The sequence below is a fragment of the Chanodichthys erythropterus genome, chromosome 10, assembly GCF_024489055.1.
Source record: "Chanodichthys erythropterus isolate Z2021 chromosome 10, ASM2448905v1, whole genome shotgun sequence".
Lineage (NCBI taxonomy): Eukaryota > Metazoa > Chordata > Actinopteri > Cypriniformes > Xenocyprididae > Chanodichthys > Chanodichthys erythropterus.
Genome location: NC_090230.1, coordinates 4,292,817 through 4,316,258, shown reverse-complemented (window position 1 = coordinate 4,316,258; position 23,442 = coordinate 4,292,817). Strand labels below are relative to the sequence as shown.

At 36.3% G+C, this 23,442-nt stretch overlaps 2 protein-coding genes across 3 annotated transcripts; one reads left to right on the top strand and one right to left on the bottom strand.

Moving 5' to 3' along the window:
• Positions 1–226: 226 nt before the first annotated feature.
• Positions 227–21,881, top strand: mccc1 (methylcrotonyl-CoA carboxylase subunit). Its single transcript, XM_067395849.1, has 19 exons — positions 227–503; positions 1,350–1,393; positions 1,494–1,627; positions 3,009–3,104; positions 3,202–3,323; positions 4,231–4,378; positions 4,461–4,582; positions 4,666–4,777; positions 4,904–4,985; positions 8,206–8,333; positions 9,281–9,464; positions 10,323–10,432; positions 11,886–12,102; positions 12,270–12,356; positions 18,236–18,285; positions 18,451–18,588; positions 18,677–18,784; positions 19,965–20,036; positions 20,110–21,881. Exons 1-19 carry the CDS (start codon positions 448–450, stop codon positions 20,230–20,232), a joined length of 2,133 nt encoding a protein of 710 aa, XP_067251950.1. The 5' UTR covers positions 227–447; the 3' UTR covers positions 20,233–21,881.
• LOC137027615 (E3 SUMO-protein ligase ZBED1-like) lies at positions 13,905–20,079 on the bottom strand. Of its 2 annotated transcripts, XM_067395851.1 has the most exons (4): positions 19,948–20,047; positions 16,841–16,953; positions 15,034–15,605; positions 13,905–14,507 (listed from the first exon to the last, which is right to left on the bottom strand). In XM_067395851.1, the coding sequence occupies exons 3-4, from the start codon at positions 15,348–15,350 to the stop codon at positions 14,354–14,356; spliced, it is 471 nt and encodes a 156-aa protein (XP_067251952.1). In that variant the 5' UTR covers positions 15,351–15,605; positions 16,841–16,953; positions 19,948–20,047; the 3' UTR covers positions 13,905–14,353. The 2 variants fall into 2 exon arrangements, with proteins under 2 accessions (XP_067251952.1, XP_067251953.1); XM_067395852.1 differs by lacking the exon at positions 16,841–16,953 and having other exon boundaries at positions 19,948–20,079.
• Positions 21,882–23,442: the final 1,561 nt, after the last annotated feature.

Sequence of the window (23,442 nt, the reverse complement as noted above, 5' to 3'; positions counted from 1 at the left end):
CAAAAGTTCAGAGAGAAAGTTGCTATGGCTACTTAAACTTTTGGAACTGAAAGTTAAGGCTATCCGCTCACTGCCTTTGAGTAAACTTACCACGGTACGTCGCATAACCTGCATTACCCTGTCTTGATTCACTTCATATCCCATAATACCTACGCACACACGTCAGTCCCCGCCTCCAATCTCTCTTTTCTGATTGGTTGCTGGAAGTACGGTAAGATAACGAGGACAAACTTAATGGGTTCGCTATTGCAGCGGCTACACGTAGTAGCACTTATATGATCGATTTAATGTCATTTCCCACGTATTAGTTTAACAGAGTATAATAGTTTGGCAATAATCTATAAATGTTATGAGAATGGAGCTGTAAAATCCATGAAATATATTAAATTAATGCGCTATTTTAGGGCAGGAGTCGAGTAGTTACATTTGTATGCTAACGCAGTGATCATGGCTGCAATGTTTCTGAAAACTCATGTCAACAGAGCTTTAAACAAACGTCTGCTGTAAGTTACAAGCTACTTTATTATATACTTTAAAGAACAAATATAGGTGTTCATCAAAGTTGGCTGTGTAAATCGTTTCAGAGCTGCATCTGTCGATCTGTCAGATATGACATTCAAACTTTTAAGTAGCACATTTCTCTTTTATTTAAACTAATGCATTTGGACATTTGAGTTACATTGTAAAATACATCTTTTTAAATTCTTATGTGAAGTCGTAACTTGGGGCAGAAAACGTGTCATTGTGCATAAATGTGTATTTTGTGCAAGGTGACTGATGAGCTCAGCACAGTGAACAGTTATTTACATGTGTGCGAAGTTTTGCTGTGATCTTTCAGTGATGCAGTCAAACCAAAATGTATTTAGACACCTTGAACATTTCATTCATTAATACAGTTTATTCACTATAGTTGTAATAAATTGTAAGAAAATATGACAAGATCTCAGAGTTAAACTGTCAGAAAAAAAAAAAAATCTTAATTATGTCAGATAACACTTAAGCAAAACATGGTCAGGTCAAAGGGTCTGAATAATTTTTGGTTTTAAAATTTTATAAATTTTACTGGTAGTCCACTGTATGAAGAATTTTTGGGTATAATATGTCATAGTTTATTTTGCTATCCACACTTAAATCAGTGAACTATAGTGTCCTGCACCCGCTAGTACCCGCTAGTTTAAAACTTAAAAATAATTTTTGGTTTGACTGTATGCATGGTTTTACATTACACGGAGAGGTCACCTCTGCAGATGTGTTTGCCCTTGACAGCAGCGCACTGACTCCATTCAGACTATTTACTAAACAAATCCAGTGCTGCCCTGTGCTCAGATCTCATGCTCTCTTGACTGTAGGGCACTGATCTGGACCAAAGGATCCATCAGACATGCCTCTGTGGGTAAGACCTCTCATGACTTTTCATGCTCTTTTTTTAGGGGGATGTTATTATTATTATTATTTACAGCAGTGCTTATATTGTGTTGTTTCTCACTGTACAGGCAGGATTGAGAAAGTTCTCATTGCTAACAGAGGAGAGATAGCATGCCGGGTGATGCGGACAGCGAAGAAGATGGGAGTTCGCTCTGTCGCCGTGTACAGCGATCCAGACAGACATTCCATGCATGTGGCCATGGTGAGGGAAACACATTGACTTGAATACACCTGTTCTGCGATGAATGTGTTTTTAGCTTCTGAATTAAAATGTATTTTCCTGGGGGTCATAAATGCAAAAATGTGAAAAAGAAGCACACTTCAGCATACTTGTCGAATATGTCCGTGACATTGTTTTGTCTCTAGATGCACACCAGTAATGTGTTTTTCTAAGGCACATTTATAAAAGCTAAGGCCTAATCCTGGCTTAATCTAAGCCGTGTCTGTGAAACCAGGCCATATTGTCTTTGAAATATGGTTAAAGTGTACTGCTGAATGTACTGACAAGCATTTATGATAAACTATATTTCCATTTAATCTTGTATGCATATTCAAGACAATTAAGTGCACTTCTTTTTCACAAGGGTCTACAGCTGTTGTGATATCAAAATTAATAAAAAAAAAAATGTTAAAAGAATATGGGTTATCTTTTCAAGAATTTTATTAATCAGTATGGCTTGTGATTTAAATTTTATAATTATTATTATTTCTTAGAAAAAAACTGCTTAAGAAAATATGGTATTACTTTTTACATTATGGTTACACCACATGATATTTTTTTTAAATAATCATTAAAGTTGAAACATTTACTGAATTTTTTTTTCAAAACCATATTGAACTAGTTTGACTACAAACATTACATTTCTAAGAATTTGACAGACAGTAGTGGCCAAAAGTGATGTCCGGCCTAGGAAAATTGACATCTTCACCCTTTATTCAAATATTATAAAAAATTTGTCAAAGATTTTTAGTCATATTGTGTATTTGTGCTTGGAGTCGATTGTTTAATTTGTAATAATGCAATGAAACGTTGCAAAATTTGCCAACATCATTTTTGGCCAGGCTGTCATACAAAGAAATGATGAGCACATTTTAATTAACTGATTATGTTGTAGTCAATAGGAGTGTTTTGTTTTTCTAGGCAGTTTTATTGCATAGTTAAATAAAACCTGTAGCTGTAGTTTTTGCCTTTTTTGCCAAATAATTTTGTCAGACAAAGACCTTAACCAAGTTTAGTGTTTTGTTCTTCCCTCATATTTAAAATATATCAAATATTTTCCTCATGATTTGATGGTTTAATCCAAATTATAGGGTCATTAAAAATGAATATTCCCTCTGGAGATCATTTTTTGCCGCTGCTATATATGTTATTTAAACGGTATTTTAAAAAGATTTTTCTTTTTTTATTTTTGAATATATTGTAAAATGCAATTTTTCCTGTGATCAAAGATTAATTTTCAGCATCATTACTCCACATGATCCTTCAGAAATCATTCAAAACATTAAAAAATTTAAATTTCCCAAACTTCTGACCAGTACTGTATATTACATTGTCAGTTGTCACATTCTGTCTGTAACACTAGGCGGATGAGGCGTATCATATTGGACCGGCAGCATCTCAGCAGAGTTACCTGTGCATGGACAAGATTTTGGATGTGGCCAAGAAATCCTCTGCACAGGTGTGCTAACGTAAATATGTTTTTTTTTTTGAACAAGGGGTCTGATTTTTTACCATATTGATTGATTGATTGATTGATTGATTGATTGATTGGTAAGGCGGTCCATCCTGGATATGGTTTCCTGTCGGAAAATACAGAGTTTGCTGAACTGTGCAAACGAGAAGGCATCATCTTCATCGGCCCACCTTCATCAGCCATTCGGGACATGGGAATCAAAAGGTACAATTATCTTGATCATAAATCATAAGAACATTTGCAAAAACATGTTATTTGTCTGTATAAAAACTGTAGAACCCTAGAAAAGCTTAAGAAACCACACTCATGAAAAACGAACAAATCTTAAAAGTATTAAACTGTATTTGCAGATAATATAATATTAATTAATAAAAGGCTAATTAAGTATACTTAAAGAGAGTACACTTTCACGACTGTTTACAAACATATTAAGTACACTTTTAAAAAGTGCAGTCCAAGGAAATGTTTTAGTGTAAGTACATTTCAAATCATTGCTTTAATAATCTTTTTTCATGCTTTAAAGACTTACTTAATGTGCTAGTATTTAAATACTAAAGCACATTTTAAATTGGTTGATTATGATTTTAACTGTTGTGTAATACAACTATATTTGAATACATGACATACAAGTTTCAATAGAAATGACATTAAAATATATTTTAGTTTACCACAAGTGCTTCTCAGTACATTCAGCAGTACACTTTAACCATATTTCAAAGACAATATAGAAGTAGTGATGAAATTACATATAAAGATGACGTACTGAAGTCCTACTTAAGTGGGTCAAAAAGATTAAAGTTCAGCTAATTGCATTTAATATTAATTTAAACTATAATACATATTAATTTAATTGCAATTAAGTGTCTGAAAACATAACGTTCTGTTCACACTTTAGTATGTTCTTTTAAGGTATATTATTTTTACCGTTTTTAAAAGTATGCTAAAGTGTACTTATATTTCACAAGGGCAATTCCCTAGTATCTGTTTGCTTTAATTTTTTTTTTTTTTTTTTTTTTTTTTTACTTTCAGCAAATCTTTTCTAAACAACATTAAAGTGTCTTCCTTTCTTCCTTATGTTGCGAAAATACATATTTGTTTGTTTTTGTTTTAGCACATCTAAATACATTATGTCAGCTGCCGGCGTGCCTATCATTGAGGGTTACCATGGAGAGGACCAATCAGATGAGAGACTTCAGAGCGAGGCAGCAAGAATTGGCTACCCTGTGATGATCAAAGCAGTTCGTGGTGGTGGCGGAAAGGTCAGTTGTGTTGTCATGGAATGATTCTGTAATATTATGCTTATTAGAAATCACTCTGCTTTATTTGCATCGACTCGCACAGGGAATGCGAATCGCGCTCTCAGAAGCAGAATTCCACGAACAGCTGGAATCCGCTCGGAGAGAAGCGCGCAAGTCCTTCAATGACGACGTGATGCTGATAGAGAAGTTTGTGGAAAACCCCAGGTCTGGTTGGTTTATCAGGTTCAGTGCGCACACATTGTTTTTGTAGATGATGTGATACATGAGTGTTTGTGTTGTTGCATTAGACACGTGGAGGTGCAGGTGTTTGGAGACCAGTACGGTGATGCGGTTTATCTGTTTGAGAGAGACTGTAGTGTACAGAGACGACACCAGAAGATCATAGAGGAAGCTCCAGGGGTAAAAGTGACAACGATTCACTCATTCAGCATCTTTTGCTTTGTGATGAAGTTTGCTCCTATATGGTTATGATTTGTGCTTGTGTTAATGAAACTGACCTGGCTTGATTTGTGTGTGTGACTACAGCCAGGCATCAGTCCTGAGGTCAGGCGGAAACTCGGAGAGGCCGCAGTGCGGGCAGCTAAAGCAGTCAACTATGTTGGAGCAGGTGATGATAATGCCATGTGACCTCTGTGATGTGTTTCAGCTGATGACAGAATTAGTATGATGACAATATATACACAACCATTCAAAAGTTTGGGGTCAATATATATATATATATACAGGGCCTGAAATTAACACCCGCCAAATGCCAAAAGCCAAATACACGTACACACAGATGTCTAAATGTCCATCGTGTGGAGTATCTCGCGTGAATACAGTCGGTTATGGCTTAAGTGGACGTAAACAGGTGAGTAATAACTGAATATGCGTCAGTTACGTCCATGCATTCAGCTGCCCAATTAAATAGGTCATTAATGTTAATCAAACAACAAAAGATGTTAAATAAATGTAGGCTATATGTGTATCTATAAACCTAGTGTATCTGAAAAAAGATTATTTTTTAATTTACTATTGTTTTTGTAATTAGCTTCTTTGTTCTTTTATATAGCCTAACACAAATAATTATATTTATAATAAATAAAATTAAATTTTATAAAATAAATAAAAATAAATAAAATTTCTCATATTAGCCCATGTTCATACTGTCCACCTCTTGCCCACCTGTACATACCAGCTGATATACAATGCAGTCTTGATTTAGGTGGTCAATCTGCATTTAAAAGTTTGAAAGGGTTTTAAATCTTCTAAATCAAGTAAAATGACTCGAAATAAAGTAATTTAAGCATAACAAAGTCAACTTTAATCATATAAAATGTAATTTACCAACATCAAAATTGTGGCCAGTGAAAATGCTGAGTGGCTAGTAACTTTGGAAAACCACTAGCCACAGTGGCTGGTGAGCAAAAAAGTTAATTTCAAGCCATATATATATATATATATATATATATATATATATATATATATATATATCCTTGCTTAATAAAAGAATTAATTTCTTAAAAAAAAAAAAATAATAATATTATATATATATATATATATATATATATATATATATATATATATATATATATATATATATATATATATATATATATATATATATATATATATTATTATTATTTTTTTTTAAGAAATTAATTCTTTTATTCAGCAAGGACGCATTAAATTGTTCAAAAGTGACAATAAAGACATTTATAATCTTACAAAAGATTCTATTTTAAATGCTGTTTTATTGATTATATTAATTATATTCATCAAAATATCCTGAAAAAAAAAAAAAAAATCATGGTTTCCACAAAAATATTGAGCATCTCAACTGTTTTCAACATTGATAATAATCAGAAATGTTTCTTGAGCATCAAATCAGCATATTAGAATGATTTCTGAAGGATCATGTGACACTGAAGACTGGAAAAATGATGCTGAAAATTCAGCTTTGATCATAGGAATAAATTACAGTTTACAATATATTTACATAGAAAACAGCTATAATATTTCACAACAACATTATGGTTTTTACTGTATTTTTGATCAAATAAATGCAGCCTTGGTGAAAATATATCAAAAAAATATTTTAAAAAGTCTTATCGACCCCAAATGGTAGTTTATATTGTCAAATACATACAGTTTTTATATTGCCTATTTTTATATATATATATATATATATATGAGTACAGTCCAGTCCAAAAGTTTGTAACCACTAAGATTTTTAATGTTTTTAAAAGAAGTTTAGTCTGCTCACCAAGGCTACATTTATTTAATTAAAAATACAGTAAAAACAGTAATATTGTGAAATATTATTACAATTTAAAATAACGGTGTACTATTTGAATATATTTTACAAAGTAATTTATTTCTGTGATGCAAATCTGAATTTTCAGCATCGTTACTCCAGTCTTCAGTATCACATGATCCTTCAGAAATCATTCTAATATGCTGATCTGCTGCTCAAGAAACATTTAATGTGTACAATTGTACAAAATATTTGTGTACAATATTTTTTTTTCAGGATTATTTGATGAATAGAAAGTTCAAAAGAACAGTGTTTATCAGAAATCTAATCTTTTGTAACATTATAAATGTCTTTACTGCCACTTTTGATTGATTTAATGCATCCCTGCTGAATAAAAGTATTAATTTCTTTAATTTCTTTTCAAAAAAATAAAAATTCTTACTGACCCCAAACTTTTGAACGGTAGTGTATAATGCTACAGAAGCTTTGTATTTCAGATAAATGCTGTTCTTTTGAACTTTCTATTCATCAAGGAATCCTGAAAAAAAAAAGTACACAACTGTTTTCAACACTGAAAATAATCATAAATGTTTATTGAGCAGCAAATCAGAATATTCGAATGATTTCTGAAGGATCATGTGACACTGAAGACTGGAGTAATGATGCTGAAAATTCAGCTCTGATCACAGGAATAAATTACTTTGTCAAATATATTTAAATAGTACACAGTTATTTTAAATTGTAATAATATTTCACAATATTACTGTTTTTTACTGTATTTTTAATTAAATAAATGTAGCCTTGGTGAGCAGACGAAACTTCTTTTAAAAACATTAAAAATCTTAGTGGTTCCAAACTTTTGGACTGTACTGTATATACTTGATAAGTTTGATTAAATCAATTAGTTTGATAATAAAATGTTTATACTGTCTAATATTACTTTAGTAACATATTATTACTTAAAGAGGACCTATTATGTTTTTTTTTTTCTCCATGTTGAACTTTCTTTAGTGTGTAATGTTGCTGTTTGAGCATGATAAAGCTGTGCAAAGATACAAAGTTACTCCAAAGGGAGTTATTCACTATATCAGTGTGCACAGTTTCTGAACTCCCCAAAATGCATCCATTGTAGTCTTGAGTTTTCTTCCAGGAACAAAACACGTCACAATATCCCTCATTTAAATAATTCCCACCCAAGGCATACACAATATAAAGGGGTGTGTCTGGTTGAGTTAGTTATGAGTTCAAACTCGCGGTTATGATAATGGGCGGCACATTTCCCAAACACGCTTTAAGCTCTTGATCAATCACAACACATTGGTCTAGCCGACCAATCAGAGCACATTGTGCTTTTCAAAAGGAGGGGCTTCATAGAGACAGAAACTAAACCGTGTTACTGACAGACCGGGAGGAGAGGAGCTGCAACAATGTCAAATATGTGAAAAATAACATTCAAGCATGAAAACATATTCTAGTTAAACCAAGACTTTGTAAAAAGGTATAATACGGCCTCTTTAAAGGAAATAAATCCGGTCAACAACAAACAGCGGATGAGTCAATGATGGCAGAATTTTCATTTCTTACTGAACAGGAACCGTGGAATTCATCATGGACGCGCAGCACAATTTCTACTTCATGGAGATGAACACGCGTCTGCAGGTGGAACATCCTGTCTCAGAGATGATCACAGGAACAGACCTGGTGGAGTGGCAACTGCGTGTAAGTCATGTGCATGTGGACTTTACTAATTTAGTACTGCCCCTCAGAAGCTACTTAAGAAATTGACATAATACAGTACAGTCATTTGCAGATTTGTCCACAAAGGGTCACAATGACACATAATTTCTTTACATGTTTGTGGCTGCAAAAAACTTTTCACTTAAAGGGTTAGTTCACCCAAAAATAAAAATTCTGTCATTTATTACTCGCCCTCATGCCGTTCCACACCCGTAAGATCTTCGTTAATCTTCAGAACACAAATTAAGATATTTTTGTTGAAATCCGATAGCTCAGTGAGACCTTCACCTTCAGTTCATGTGAGTACAGTGGCTCAATATTAATATTATAAAGCGACGAGAATATTTTTGGTGTGCCAAAAAAACAAACAAAATAACGACTTATATTGTGATGGTCGATTTCAAAACACTGCTTGAGGAAGCTTTATAGTGTTATGAATCAGTGTATCGAATCGTGATTCAGATTGCGTGTCAAACCGGCAAACTGCTGAAATCACATGACTTTGGCTCTCCGAACCGCTGATTGGACACGTTGATTCATAATGCACTGAATCTTCCTGAAGCAGTGTTTTGAAACCGGCCATCACTATACAAGTCGTTATTTTGTTTTTTTGGTGCACCAAAAATATACTCCTCGCTTTATAATATTAATATTGAACCACTGTACTCACATGAACTGATTTAAATATGTTTTTAGTACCTTAATGGATCTTGAGAGAGGAAATGTCATTGCTGGCTATGGAGGCCTCACAGAGCCATCAGATTTCAAGAAAATATCTTAATTTGTGTTCTGAAGATTAGTGATGGTCTTACGGGTGTGGAACACCATGAGGGTGAGTAATAATAAATGACAGAATTTTCATTTTTGGGTGAACTAACCTTTTAATTCAGATGGAGGATTTTTTGTCATGCTGTGTTTTTGTCCATTAGGTAGCAGCAGGGGAGAAGTTGCCCCTCACGCAGGAGCAGATTGTGTTGCGGGGTCATTCTTTTGAAGCCAGAATATATGCTGAAGACCCCAATAATAACTTCCTACCTGGAGCGGGGCCACTGCTACACCTGTCTACTCCGCAGGGTGATCAGTGTACACGGATAGAGACAGGGGTTCGAGAAGGTGCTTTACATTTAATTTAATCTCATATTACATAGAGTCACAGTCTAAGTGTATTCAAATGTTTTTTGCTTTTGTAGTTTAAAGGGTTAGTTCACCCAAAAATGAAAATTCTGTCATTAATTATTTTAGACTTTCTATCAATCTTCTGAACACAAATAAAAATGAAAACAGAGAGCTTTTTTGTCCCTCCATAGACAATTATGTAACTGACACTTTGATGCTTCAAAAAGTTGATAAAGAGATTGTAAAACTTATCCACGCGTCGGCAGTCTGTCTAAAGAGCGAACGCAAGCGTCTCGCCTATAATAAACCATTCAATATATTTGCATCGGATGCATTTTTGACATGATGTGCCACAACTGTTTAAGGCACATCAAAGTAAATGATACAAACTGGTACATTTGTCTTTCTGAACGGGTGCATATGATGTTGTATTGAAGCGTCCATTGTAGCATGTAGCATCCCAATGCCCAGTTCGCATTGACCTGTTCATGACCTGTTTAATCTTTGAAGGTCTAAATGCCGTGAACTTTGGCTTGCACTTCAGTAACCGAAGCTGAATGTCTTTCCATCGTGAGGCATCAGTCATGGTCCCACAGCAGCTAAACACCCTGTGGCTCCGCCTGCTACAGTAGCCACGCCCCCAACTCTCAGCCTGCTACAGTAGTAGTACATAATCCAGAATTACACTCCTGGACAATGATGTGCTGCACTTGATTAATACTTAAGTTCTTAATAAATGCTTAAGTAAATGATAAGTGCTCATATTTATTCTTTAATAAAGTTATTTTTAGATAAAGATTATTCATGAATTGGTATTGGTTGGTAACTTCTGTATGTCTGTTCATAATGTCTAAGGTGATGAAGTGTCTGCCCATTATGACCCCATGATCGCTAAACTGGTGGTTTGGGGAGAAGATCGCTCAGCCGCTCTGAAAAGACTCAGATACTGTCTACGACAATACAATGTAAGCACACATTCTCATCCACAAGCACTGATATTTTAGCACCTTTAAGTACCTATTTTATTTCGAGTATTGAATATGTTATTTAATGGTTTTGGTTAATCCTGTTCAAAATTTTCACCGGCAAAAAAGGTCCATTGTTCATCGTCAGCACTGCAGCAATACAGATACAGAAGCTTCCTGTTGGTCAGAGTGGCTAATTTGCGTTGCGCTAGGAACTTTCTCGCTTTTGCCCAAATCTTCCAATAGCATGGATCCTTATGAAATGACAACAGTAAATGTAGCCGCACATGTACTTCTATATATTTTGGTGTAATGCAGTGGATCATTATGTTATGTGTATTTTATTTCCCAATTATTACACAGCTTTCTGAAATACTTGATTCTGATTGGTTAGTCGCTACATTCTGAGGTATGTTATTCCCCTATTACAACCGTTGTCAATAGCAACGCTGAATAACATACCGGCCATCTGGGTATCTGAAGTCTGTGTGTCTTCAGTGTCCCTCACATCGCACTGGACTCACTCTGGCTCGATTCATACAAATGCATCTGCTGCCGTGTTGCATCTCTGTTATATTTATCAACTGTATTGAAAATGTGTCAAATTATTTACTTGCATAGGAAGTAGCCATGTAATAAGCAAAATCATGTACATCCAGTCGGTTGTTATCGCAAAGCAAACCCATTCATGGTGATACAAGACCTATCCTGATCACCCTGTCAGTTTATTCTGTGATGATAACTGACTTGATGTACACTGATGATATAAAGGATGGATAGATTAGAAGGTAAGCAAACAATCAGTTCTCATAATTAACGTGTTGGATGCAGGAGAAATGGACAGAAATAACAATCTGAACAACTTTGACAAGGACCAAATTGGGTCAAAGTATCTTTAAAACGGAAAGGCTAGTAGTTGTCAGCAGTGGTGAGAATTTCCCAACAGTGGTCTGAGGAGGGAAAAACCACAAACCGGCAACAGGGTGTGGGCATCCAAAGCTAATCTTTGCATGAGAGCAACAGAGGCTATCCAGTCTGGTCCGTGCCAACAGAAGGTCTACTGGCACAAGTCAGCAGGATAATGTGCCCTGCCACACTGCACAAATTGTTCAGGAATGGTTTGAGGAACATGTTGGCCTCCAAGTTGCTCAGATCTCAATCCAATTGAGCATCTGTGGGATGTCCTAAACCAACAAGTTTGATCCATAGTGGCTCCACCTCACAACTGTACATTATACCATACATAAAATTCTAACCATTAACTACCAAGGCATTTAAAAACAACAGTACTGCGCAACTTAATTAGATTTCTTTCACTATATCTATATATATCTATATCATATATATCACGTTCCCCATGTGCAAAGTATGTTTTTCATGTGTTCCAAATTTTTTGGCATGTGAAAATTGTGTTTTTTGTTCTGTAAAAGTTTAACAAGTGTACATTTTACAGATTGTGGGTCTCAACACCAACATCGACTTCTTACTGAGTCTTTCGGGGCATCCAGAGTTCGAGGCAGGAAACGTTCACACCAGTTTCATCCCACAGCACTACGATCAGCTGTTCCCAGCAGTTCAGAGGCCGTCTGGTGAGGTGCTTTGTCAGGCGGCTCTGGGTCTGCTGCTCCGAGAAAAACAGCAAACAGAGAAATACAGGAACCAGTCCAGTGGTGAGAATGCAAATTTAGTTTGTGGTATTTAAGATCATGACAAACAGTTTCAGTCAAATGTGTCCAAATTTTGACTGCTGGTATGAGATGATAAGGTGTTCATTAATGTTGTTGCTACAGTATGTGTGAAGCTTGTTTGAGATGTTAACCTAAGTGTCCTCTTGCAGACATGTATTCACCGTTTGCCTCCAGTAACGGGAGACGACTCAATGTCCTGCACTGCAGGAATTTGACACTGCAGCTAGGGGACAACAGTGAGTGTTCATGCTCTAATAAACACACACACATAACAACTGCAGAGCCGCGATGCTTGTCTGAACCAGTGAACGTTTGACTCTGAATGATCACTTCAGGAGAAGAGTCACACCTTACAAACCTACAGGAACAGCATCCTTAAATATTCTGCATTATAGAGCTGCTCTTGTAGATTTTTATAGGATGAACACATTCACTAATTAAGATCTAATCTGTGCTGGACATTTTCACACTCCAAATAATTATTGCTATATTAATTATGGAATTATTATGTACATTTTCAATTCTGCATATTTGAATAATTGAATAATCTTGTCAGTCATTACCGCAAGTTAATGCATATCTTTATATAATGCAGGGTTTATATTGCAATATTATTTTGAGATTTTTTCTTTATAACTTTTTTAAAATTGCTTTTACATATCCAAGATTTATTCAATGGTTTGGTTAGATATATTCTGATTAATGTCACAAATTTTGGAAAGGTGTGCAAGCTAAAGCTCTTGCAAGTTAATCATGATTGACAAAGTCTTCTGGCAATTCATATTTTCACTCTTTCACTGTAGGGGGCGCTATTATGCATCTTCTGAAAGTACAGAATTTCTGGATCCACAAACAAGCAAAGAAGTAGAAACAAGTGATAGAAGCATTGCTTATGCATATGTTAAATAATGCGATCATCAAACAATACAATACAGCATATAAATCAAAACTGCCAAACTTTACCAAATGAAAGGGATGTAAATGTAATCAGTCTCCTGATTTAATACTTCGTAGAGACACCTTTTCCTTGAATTACAACCATTAATCTTTTTGGATGTGTCTGTACTAGCTTCGCACACCTAGATTGGGGAATATTTGCCTATTCTTGCAGATTTGCTCAAGTTCAGTCAAATTCTGTGGTGAGCGGCAATGGACTGCTCTCTTCAAGTTCATCCACAGATTTTCTATCGAATTTAAGTCAGGGCTCTGACTTGGTCACTCAAGGACATTCTCATTCCTATCCTTCAGCAATTGCGTTGTTCGTTTGGTGGTATGTTTAGGATCATTGTCTTGTTGGAAGGTGAATGACCTGCCCATCTTCAGCTGTTTAGCAGGTTTTCCTCACGAATTTGGATGCACTTTTCCCTCCAATCCTGCCCAATTGCTTCGCTGAAGAGAAACACCCCCACAACATGCTTCACAGTAGGTATGGTGTGTTTTGGGTGGTGTGCTGTGTTTGCTTTTCACCAAATATAGCGCTTGGAGTTCAGTCCAGAAAGGTCATTTTTGGTCACACCAGACCATAGCACCTTTTGCCAGATGCCATTAGAGTTTTCTAGGTGTGTTTTTTTTATTTATTTATTTTTTTTTTTTTATAGTGCAAGCGAGACTGAGTGTGGCACTTTTCCAGGAAATGCTTCTTTCTTTCAGCACAATGTTTGGTGAAAAGCAAACACAGCACACCACCCAAAACACACCATACCTACTGTGAAGCATGGCGGTGGCAGTAGGGATGCACCGAAATGAAATTCTTGGCCGAAGCCGAAGCCGAATAATAATGAAATGCTTGGCCGAAGGCCGAAGGCCGAATACCGAACGCGGTGTATCGCATTTTTTCCATTTATTTTGCCAATTTTTTCACCATTACAATAATTAAATAGTAAAAATTTGCTTTTTACTATTTTGTGTTGCTTTTCAGATAAATAAATCAAATAACAAAAATACAATTTCAAAATATTTATTTAACACTGAACATTTTTGAACATTCCAGCAAATAGTATACAAACAAAGCACAATATAACTTAAAATAAATAAATTAGTAAAAAAAAAAAAAAAAAAAATTCAGCCATCTTTGAAGCCCCCCTTCTTGAATAGCCTATGTTAGGCCTATAACTGACTGCTGAAAGAATGCAATTCTGTATGTCTACAACAACAAATGTGCATTGAATAGTGCAAAAAATGTGGATGAACCCACAACAAATGAATAACTGTCCTAGACATAAGCCTACTTAGCCTACTTCTTCAGGAAAAGTGGCAGGTTCTTCTTTATGAAAAGTAGCTTCTCTGCTTTCTCACATGAAAGTCGGTTCCTCTTCTCATCGATGACATGAGATGCAGCACTAAACAGTCTCTCACTGTCGGTGCTTGTGCATGGAGCAGACAAGTACCTGCAGAATAGTTGAAAATTTTATTGCAGTTTTCTGACAGTTGCTCATTTCAAAACGAACAATGTCTTCAAGATAATGAAATGGTTGAAACCTAGTGTAGGCCTACTATTTTACTACACTGAAAATAAATTTTCACAAAATACAATATAAAATATAGGTAGTAACACTTTACAATGTTTGTTAACATTATTGCATTAACTAACAATGAGCAATACATTTGTTATGGTATTTATTAATCTTCGTTAATGTAAGATAATAAAAAAATATTTAGTTCATGTTAGTATAAGTGCATTAACAATTTTAACAAATAGGCCTACCACTTTTGATACTTTTAATTCAAAAATTACAAATGTGATACTTAATTTTAATACTGTATTAGTAAATGTTAACATTAAGATTAATAAATGCTTTTAATAAGGGTTTTTCATTGTTAGTTAATGTTAAAAATAGAAACTACTTATAAAGTGTTACCATAATCCAAAATATAAATAAAATCTTAAATTAATTTCCCATACAAGTAGCCTACCTGCGTGCCATCTGCGCCAGGTCGGGAAAGCGGCCTTGATTGGTCCTCCAAAATTCGAGAGGGTTATTGCTCCTGGGGATGGGGACTTCTGAGAGATACCCATCTAACTGTTGAGCGGTCGAGCTTGTCCTCTGTCTTGCAAATGGGTTATTCTCTTGGAGGATCTCATCGAACATGTCAGACAGCGAGACTGTGCGCGGCTCATCTGTAGTACGAGCCCGTTTACTCTCTGCGCTGTTTTCATCTCCTGCGCTGTGCATCACCTGACCGTCTCCATCACCTAGCGGCTTTCCCAAATCCAACTCAGCCTGGATCATTTCTCGTGTGCGAATCTTTTTCCCCACATCCAAGTAATGATCTTTATATCTTGGATCAAGCACAGTCGCGATGCAGTACAGGGGTTCTGAGTCCGCCTGACTAAATCGTGTGCTGACAGCTTCTAAGAGCGCACTTTTAGTCGTTTTCACTCCGTGGTCTGTTTCAGCCTCTTTGTTTAAAAGACGCTTTAGTGCTGCAAGTAAGGGTATGACGTCTGCCACAGATGCATCAGATGAGCTTATCTCTTTTGTTATCTGCTCAAAGGGGGCGAGAAGAGAGAGAACGTTCTCGATTAACACCCACTGGTATGCGGTGAATGTCGCGGGCAGGTCATGATCTGCTATGTATGTAGCCAAGACTCGCTTTTGCGCAAAAAGGCTTTCCAGCATATAATATGTACTGTTCCACCTTGTGCTCACATCTTGTTGGAAACGTTTTTGTGGCATTCCGAACTGTTCTTGGATAGATTGTAGGCGCGCATAGGCAAGCGGTGAATGTTTAAAATGGCCAACAATTTTCCTGCCTATTGCTATCACATCTGCTATACTGCGCTGACTCAACAATCCCTCGTTGACCGCCAGTTGAATTGTGTGTGCCATACACCGTATTCCTTTCAGATTGCTATCTTCCATGGCTTTAGCCATATTTCTTGCGTTGTCACTGACTACCGCATGCACTTTAGATCGGTCGATACGCCAAGTGTCAAACATGTTGGCGAACGCCTCAGATATGGCTACAGCTGTATGGGACCCTCTAAACTCTTGTGAGTGAAGCACAATCTTTTGTAGCTTGAAATCTTTGTCGATCCACTGCGCAGTTAAACTCAGCATACTAGTGGGGCTCACATCCGAGCTCCAAATATCAGTCGTGAAGCTGAGGGCTGCAATATCTGTAGCCAAAAGCTCATGGACGTTAGTTGAAACGACGTTATACATCTCAGGTAAGCACACGTCTGAGAAATGCCGTCTACTAGGGATGGTGTAACGGGGCTCAATATGGTCTATAAGCCTGCGAAATCCAACATCCTCTACAACAGAGAATGGTTGATCATCCAATGCGGTGAATTCCATTATCCTTTTAGTAATACCTTTAGCTTTGGCACTGTCATTGGCAAACTTTTTTGACTTTTCTAAGAAGTCAGCCACAGATGGAGTGGGTGTCCTAGGACTGGGAGCTACTTTTCTTTTCGCTGCTGCTGTTGCCGTTGCCGCCGCCGTGTCTTTCTCGTACTCTGCATGATGTTCAGGGTGTCTTGATTTTAAATGATAAATTAAACTTGAAGTGCTGTACGTTTTTGCAGATGCACCCCCTCTGGATAATTCAGCAGAACAATGTCTGCAAACGGCCGTTTTTGCCTCTTTCTCTGACACTTTAAAGTGCTTCCACACTGCTGACATGTTTGCTGCATAAAGCGCGCGCCTCTCACTCGTTATTTGATTGCGTCATTAACGTCATTGTTCGGCAAAATTTATTCGGCCTTTTTACTTACTTAATTTCGGTTGCCGAACATTCGGTGCATCCCTAGGTGGCAGCATTATGTTGTGGGGGTGAATGTCTTTGAGTGGCCAAGTCAGAGCCCTGACCTAAATCCAACAGAAAATTCTGCAAGGAAGAATGGGCAAATATTTAACAATCTAGGTGTGCACAGCTAGTACAGACACATCCCAAAAGATTAATGGCTGTAATAAGCAAAAAGCCACTACAAAGTATTAAAGGTGATAGAGAGGATTTTTTCGTCGACCTGAGAAACCAAAGACTGTTAGTGAGTTTTTGAAATGAGTGCATGCGTAAGAACAACCCCCCTTCCTTTCGAGGGAACGCCTCCCAAAACTCGTGCATGAGTATTGGAACACGAGTGTTTACCACCGGCATTCGCTGTGTCGTGTTAGTGGATTCATTATGTCGGACTCACCGCAGGTAACTCATAATCTGCAGTTGTTACTCCTGTCTCCTGACAAAAACATCGCATGCAGCGCCTGTGGAGTGTGGAAAGTTACTGGAGCGCGCAGCCGCACTCGTCTCTCACAAGGAACGTCATGGCAGTGATTGACAAGCCAGAGGGCCAATCGTTTACGTGATGATCGCATAAATGATTGGCTGATGTTTTTAAGGCCCTACCTCGTGCACAGATGATGTATATTAATATTATTCCTTTCAGTGCACCTAATAAATAGTCTTTTATCAGTTAGTAAAGACAGTTTCAAGTAATATTGCAAAAATGTATAAAACAAAACATCCTATTTAGCACCTTTAAGCCAGGATACTGACAGGAGGTTGGTTTTTCTTTTTTTTTCTTTTTTTCAAATAATTTTCAGAACTGCTGCTTTTTCTTTCATTACTTTTGGTGTAAAGAAAAAATCCCAAAACAATGGAGCATGCTTTTTTTTTTTTGCAGTCACATTTTTCTGACAATTACACACTTTTCCCCTAAACATTATTTTTTGTTGTAATGCAAAGAAAAAAATTCCAATTTTGATTTCTGTAATGCATTACTGATGATTCTTAATATCGTGAAAAAGCACCATATTTTGACTGTATATTTATATGTATAGTTAATGTTTATAAAATATTAGATTCAGTATAAAGGCACTACAATAAATATTACTGTAATATATAGTAACACATACTTCACAGTTTAAAACTTTTGTGTGCGTGTTGCAGTGTTATGAATGACAATAATTAAAACCTGGAGAGAAAATATGCATAATTATCATATAAAATAATGCCACAATGCAAAAAATACTAAATTACTGATACTAAAGTCTTGCTTTTCTTTAAGAAAAATATAATTTCTTTAGCGGTGAAATATGACCTGGACATTTCCTTTTGTTTCTGTCAGATTCACCTGGATGAGATTTTACTAATTTTATTATTTCTTTTGCAGAAGTGCCATTATCTGTGACATACAATCCAGATGGGACATACAGTATGGAGGTAAATTATGTTTTTAGACTGTGAAATGTTGGATGCACATCTGCATTGCAAAATCAAAAGTTTAGTGGGGTTGTTTGAGAGATTTTAGTCTCAGTCAGAACAATGACTGTCATACACTAAATATAACTTTTCACAAAGGTCTCTGGGTCATTTTTTGGTTGTTAGACTGGAGGTCAGGTGTTCCATGTATCAGGGGAGCTGCAGCTGGAGGGTGACGTGACCTACTTGTGGTGCTCTGTGAATGGAGTTCTGTCCCGACCCAAACTAGTCATTCTGGACAACACTGTACACATCTTTTCTATGGTGGGTTTATTTCACCCTTTAAATTATGCTTCAGCATTCATGTCAAGACTATTAAGCATCTTTTATATTTTGTTTTTGTTTTTTTTAGGAGGGAAGTGCTCAGGTGGATGTGCCTGTGCCCAAGTTCCTGGTTGGTGTTAGTGGCTCCAGTGCACAGGGTGGCACTGTTGCACCCATGACGGGTACTATTGAAAAGGTATTTAATGCAGCTTTGGTTGACTTCCAGTTTGTGTACTGTACATCCTATATAGCAGTGTTTCTCAACTCCAGTCCTCAGGACCAACTGCTCTGCACATTTTGTATGTATCCCTTATTTGACACTCGTTAGGAGAGACTGCATGAACTGAACTGAGTGTGTCAGATAAGAGAGACATACAAAATGTGCAGAGCAGTGGGTCCCGAGGACTGGAGTTGAGAACCACTGCTCTATAGTATGCCAGACTAGATTAGTGTCAGGAATCATAGAATACTGAAAATTTGTTAAAATGCTCACATTTACAGATAAAATATTAAGACCTCCAAAACAAAATTAGAAACCTTTAAAATTAAAAACTCAGGGTACCTTTGGTCATTACTTAAATATATATATTGTTGTGAAATAAAAAAATCAAGTTCTGAAATGCTGTTAGACTTGTAATTGTTATTTTATTGAGCTTGGATGACACACAAATTATGCCTATTGATTCAATATACTATCATGACTTGTCATAGTTTAACATTTTCAGTTAATCAAAAATGTATTTAATTTTAAGTTCTGTTAAAGTAAAATACAATCTGATGACGTGTAAACGCGTTCCATTGTTTTGAGTTGTATGAACACTTCTTTTAATTTAGACTAACTTAAGTTAAAAAAAAACTGGGCTGGGATTTATATTTCCCATCATGCTTTGCCCATGGCACTTGAAAGGGAGAGTAAATGCTAAAATTAAGTGTTATATAATGTTTTTTTGTACAAGATTAATGGTAAGGGAGATTTAGCAGTAATTAGTGTTTTGTTATGCTAATTTAGAAGAGTTTCTGTTAATGTGGGTTTTTGGAGAGTTACCATCATGGTGACAAGCGGTGCTTGGTAAGTTCATGTTACTTAGAAATGTGTTTTATTGTGTCCAAAAAGCGTCTTCACCTTACCTAAAACATTATGTTGGATCAACTCAAAATATTGCTTTGAATTAATTCTCCCAATTGGCTTAACTTGGAAAACGTTAACATTTTTTTTGTTGAACCAATGTTTTATTTTTTAGAGTGAAGCATAATAGGGGCACTTTAGTCTGTTTGGAAGCCAAACCGTAACTCTGTCTGGTTTCAGTCAGATTTACTGAATATAGTGTTTGTGTGCCTGTTACTGCATGTGAAACTTACCTTTGCTTTGTTTGTAGGTGCTAGTCAAGGCTGGAGACTCGGTCCAGAAAGGAGATCCCTTAATGGTGATGATTGCCATGAAAATGGAGGTGAGGCCCTGTCACTTTCTCATTCAGTGCGCTTTGTAGTCCATATTACAACGGTCCTTCTCTTTCTTGGCAGCATACCATCCGTGCACCCAAAGCAGGTGTCATCAAGAGGGTGTTCTTCAAAGAAGGCTCACAGGCGAACCGTCACGCAGCTTTGGTAGAGATGGAGGAAGAGGAAGGAGCTGAGACAGAGTAAACCTAGAGCAACGTCACAGACAGATGGCTGGAAATTCTGAACTTGGACAAGTTGCTGCTCACTAAAAGATCTTGAAGCACTACAAATTAGTTTGGATCTTTATGAGATTTGAAAAGCAAAATAGAAACTTTCTTGCTTATCTAAAAACACAGAGATCTTGTTACCTGTAGCTTTCTTAGTGTGGAATTCAGTCCCTAATAACTTAGTGTTTCTGTGGTTCCTTGGTTCTTTTGTACCATGTTATCATTTTTTAATGGATGTAGAACAACTTTTGGATGACTGCGGACTGGCTTACCATCTCCCTATAAACATACAAGTATTTGCATTTCAACAAAACCAATCCACTCACGTTGTTGCCAGTCCCTTACTTGTCGAATATTATAGCACACTTGTGAAGCATTATTTAACACTGATGTTTGTCATTTGTGGTGAATAAGGTGCCTTGATGTGGTTTGATTACTGAAGGAAATGTCTAGAATCTGAATCTAACCTTCATCATTAAAGGTTCACTCCTAATTAACTTAAAGGGGGCATATGGTGCTATTTTAAAAGTTTATTTGGTGTATTAAAATGGGTTAACGTGCTTTTAATGTTCAAAAAACATTTTCACATACTGTACGTTATTGTAGCTCCTGAATTCCTAGTTTGTCTGAAACTCACTGACTTCTGAAGTCTCAAGCGTGTCGGAAATGTAACACCCCCTTACCATAATTGCAAGCATCAGATTCCAAGGAGACTAAAGTTTTTGTAAGCGCAAACGGTTAATAATGTTGACCGTTTTACCATATCAGTTCGAGGCAGAGTCAGATTCTGAAAATGCGGATAATCAAGCAGATCGTGATATAAATCAACATATAGCCATCTCTGTACTTGATCACTTTGTGTGAAGATTGTAAGAACGACCAATATGTGTTACTCTGTAAGTTTATAGGGAAAAAAAAAAACAATTCTAAACAAGTTTAGCCTTGGACCACAATGCAAATCTCAACATTTGAACAGCTAATAGCAGATACTTCAACAAATAATCAAACATGCTTACGGGTTCTGATTCAGATCGACAACACTACAGTTCACTGAAACCGTGCCTTCCTTCTTTGCTGATCCTTTGGGCAGGAATTATAATAATATTTCACATTGTGACTGTTGTGGCAAAAATCCCCACTGACTCTTACTGCATAAGAGACAAACATGTGCAATTGTCTTTCGAAAGTTTTATTTCTTGCAGACACTCAACAGAAACTCAAGTAGCTGCAGAGTGCTTCCCCTCACTTTTATATCTATAACCTCCAAGGCCTCTGTCCTTTTACCATATTAGGAACATGTTTATCACTTCAGTGTTTTTCCACTTGTAGGCATACTTAAGCATTTCTGAGAAAACCAAAATCCTTTAACCATAAGCATATAAGTAAAATCTTATGGAACTTATACAGAAACTCAAAGTTTCCCCCACATGACGTAGACGTCTAAGGAAGTAATATCTGGACTTCGATCAAGATGTTTTAGGAAGGTCTGGATCAGTTTCCTCTGTTAGAATAAATCTCTTTGTGGGAGACTATTGTGCTGCACACAATTTCAAGATAATTTGCGATGTATAAATTTGACATCTGTGAGAGAGGCGTATGCATGTTTTTAGTGTGCACATTTGTTCTCTGAATCACATGTACGAATATTTGAAAAATGATCTTAAGATCATATGTATTCAGGATTTATTCATATATATTATTTTCATGATTCTATTAATGGGAGTAAAACTCACAATTGTAAGTTATAAAGTCAGAATTGCATGATATAAACTCACAGTTACGTCTTTAAAAAAAAGAAAAAAAAGAATTGTGAGATAAAAAGTAGCAATTACCTTTTTAATTTATTTTTATTTAGTGGTAGGAAACAAGCTTCCATAGAGGACAAACTCAGAGGACTCTTGCACTTTTTTCAGTTGTATCTGTGTCTTATTAAAGATGCCCACAAAACTTATCTCAAGCCCATTAAATAAGTCAGAACTGGTCTACTTCCAATTTATTGAATAGTCTTAGTGGTTAGGTGGACATTTTAATTCAAAGACTCTGATATCCTACGCAATACAGAACGGAAGCATCGGAGCACAAATGAATCAGTGTATCGAATCATGATTCAGATCGTGTGTCAACGGCTGAAATCACGTGACTTTAGTGAAAAAGCAGAATCGACACACTGATTCATAACGCTCTGAAGCTTCCTGAAGGTGTGTTTTGAAATCGGCCATCAGAATAAGTCGTTATTTTCATTTTTTTTTTTTGCCGCTCCAAAAATATTCTCGTCACTTTATAATATTAATATTGAACCACTGTACTCACACGAACCGATTTAAATGTTTTTAGTACATTAATGGATCTTGAGAGAGGAAGTGTCCATTGCTCCCTATGGAGGCCTCACGGAGCCATCAGATTTCAACAAAAATATCTTAATTTGTGTTCTGAAGATTAACGAAGGTCTTACGGTTGTGGAACGGCATGAGGGTGAGTAATAAATGACAGAATTTTCATTTTTGGGTGAACTAACCCTTTAATAACTTATCAGCTTTAACTAAAAATAAACAAGCTTAACAGAAATTATTCTGACAATAGTGTTTTCCAGATGAAAACATTAACGTGTTTAAAGCTTAAAGGGTTAGTTCACCCAAAAATGAAAATTCTCTCATTACTTACAGTCACGAGTCATTCCAAACTCGCAAGACTTTCGTTCACAAATGAAGATTTGTATGATTTAATCTGAGCTTTCTGCCCCTTTAGACAACTATGCAACTGTTGTGGAAATTTTAATTTTTCATATGCTTTTTACCTGTATTCTTGTGAAATATGATGCTTATGGAACATGGTATGATGTTGGCTTCATTGGTAATGTTTAACATAGATGTCAGAAATAGAAAGAGCAAGATATGGTATGGGGAAATGCAAGATGTATGTTAAAAACATGTCTGTGCTAACAATCAGGGCCGGCGATTGCTATAGGCGAACTAGGCGGTTGCCTAGGGCGACAAATATGTTGGGGGCGCGGGCGCCCTCTAGGGTCGCCGTTACGTTACGTTAGGTGCGCAGTTGATGAAGAAAATGAAGCGGTCTAATAAACCCTCCGGTGCACAGGGACGAAAACGGAGAAAGATAAAAGGAAAACCCAGTATAGAGGTAAATCTTCTCATCTCAGCCATTAAGGTGTTAAATGAAATACATGTGC

What these genes read in the sequence shown, in the direction of transcription:
- LOC137027615 (XM_067395852.1), bottom strand. Translation starts at nt 15,350, where the DNA reads ATGATCCAGGCTGAGTTGGATTTGGGAAAGCCGCTAGGTGATGGAGAC. An exon ending in CTGGCGCAGATGGCACGCAG is followed by an intron (nt 14,508 to 15,033) that starts GTAGGCTACTTG and finishes ACTATTCTGCAG; the next exon opens with GTACTTGTCTGCTCCATGCA.
- mccc1 (XM_067395849.1), top strand. Translation starts at nt 448, where the DNA reads ATGGCTGCAATGTTTCTGAAAACTCATGTCAACAGAGCTTTAAACAAA. An exon ending in CATCAGACATGCCTCTGTGG is followed by an intron (nt 1,394 to 1,493) that starts GTAAGACCTCTC and finishes CTCACTGTACAG; the next exon opens with GCAGGATTGAGAAAGTTCTC. An exon ending in ATTCCATGCATGTGGCCATG is followed by an intron (nt 1,628 to 3,008) that starts GTGAGGGAAACA and finishes CTGTAACACTAG; the next exon opens with GCGGATGAGGCGTATCATAT.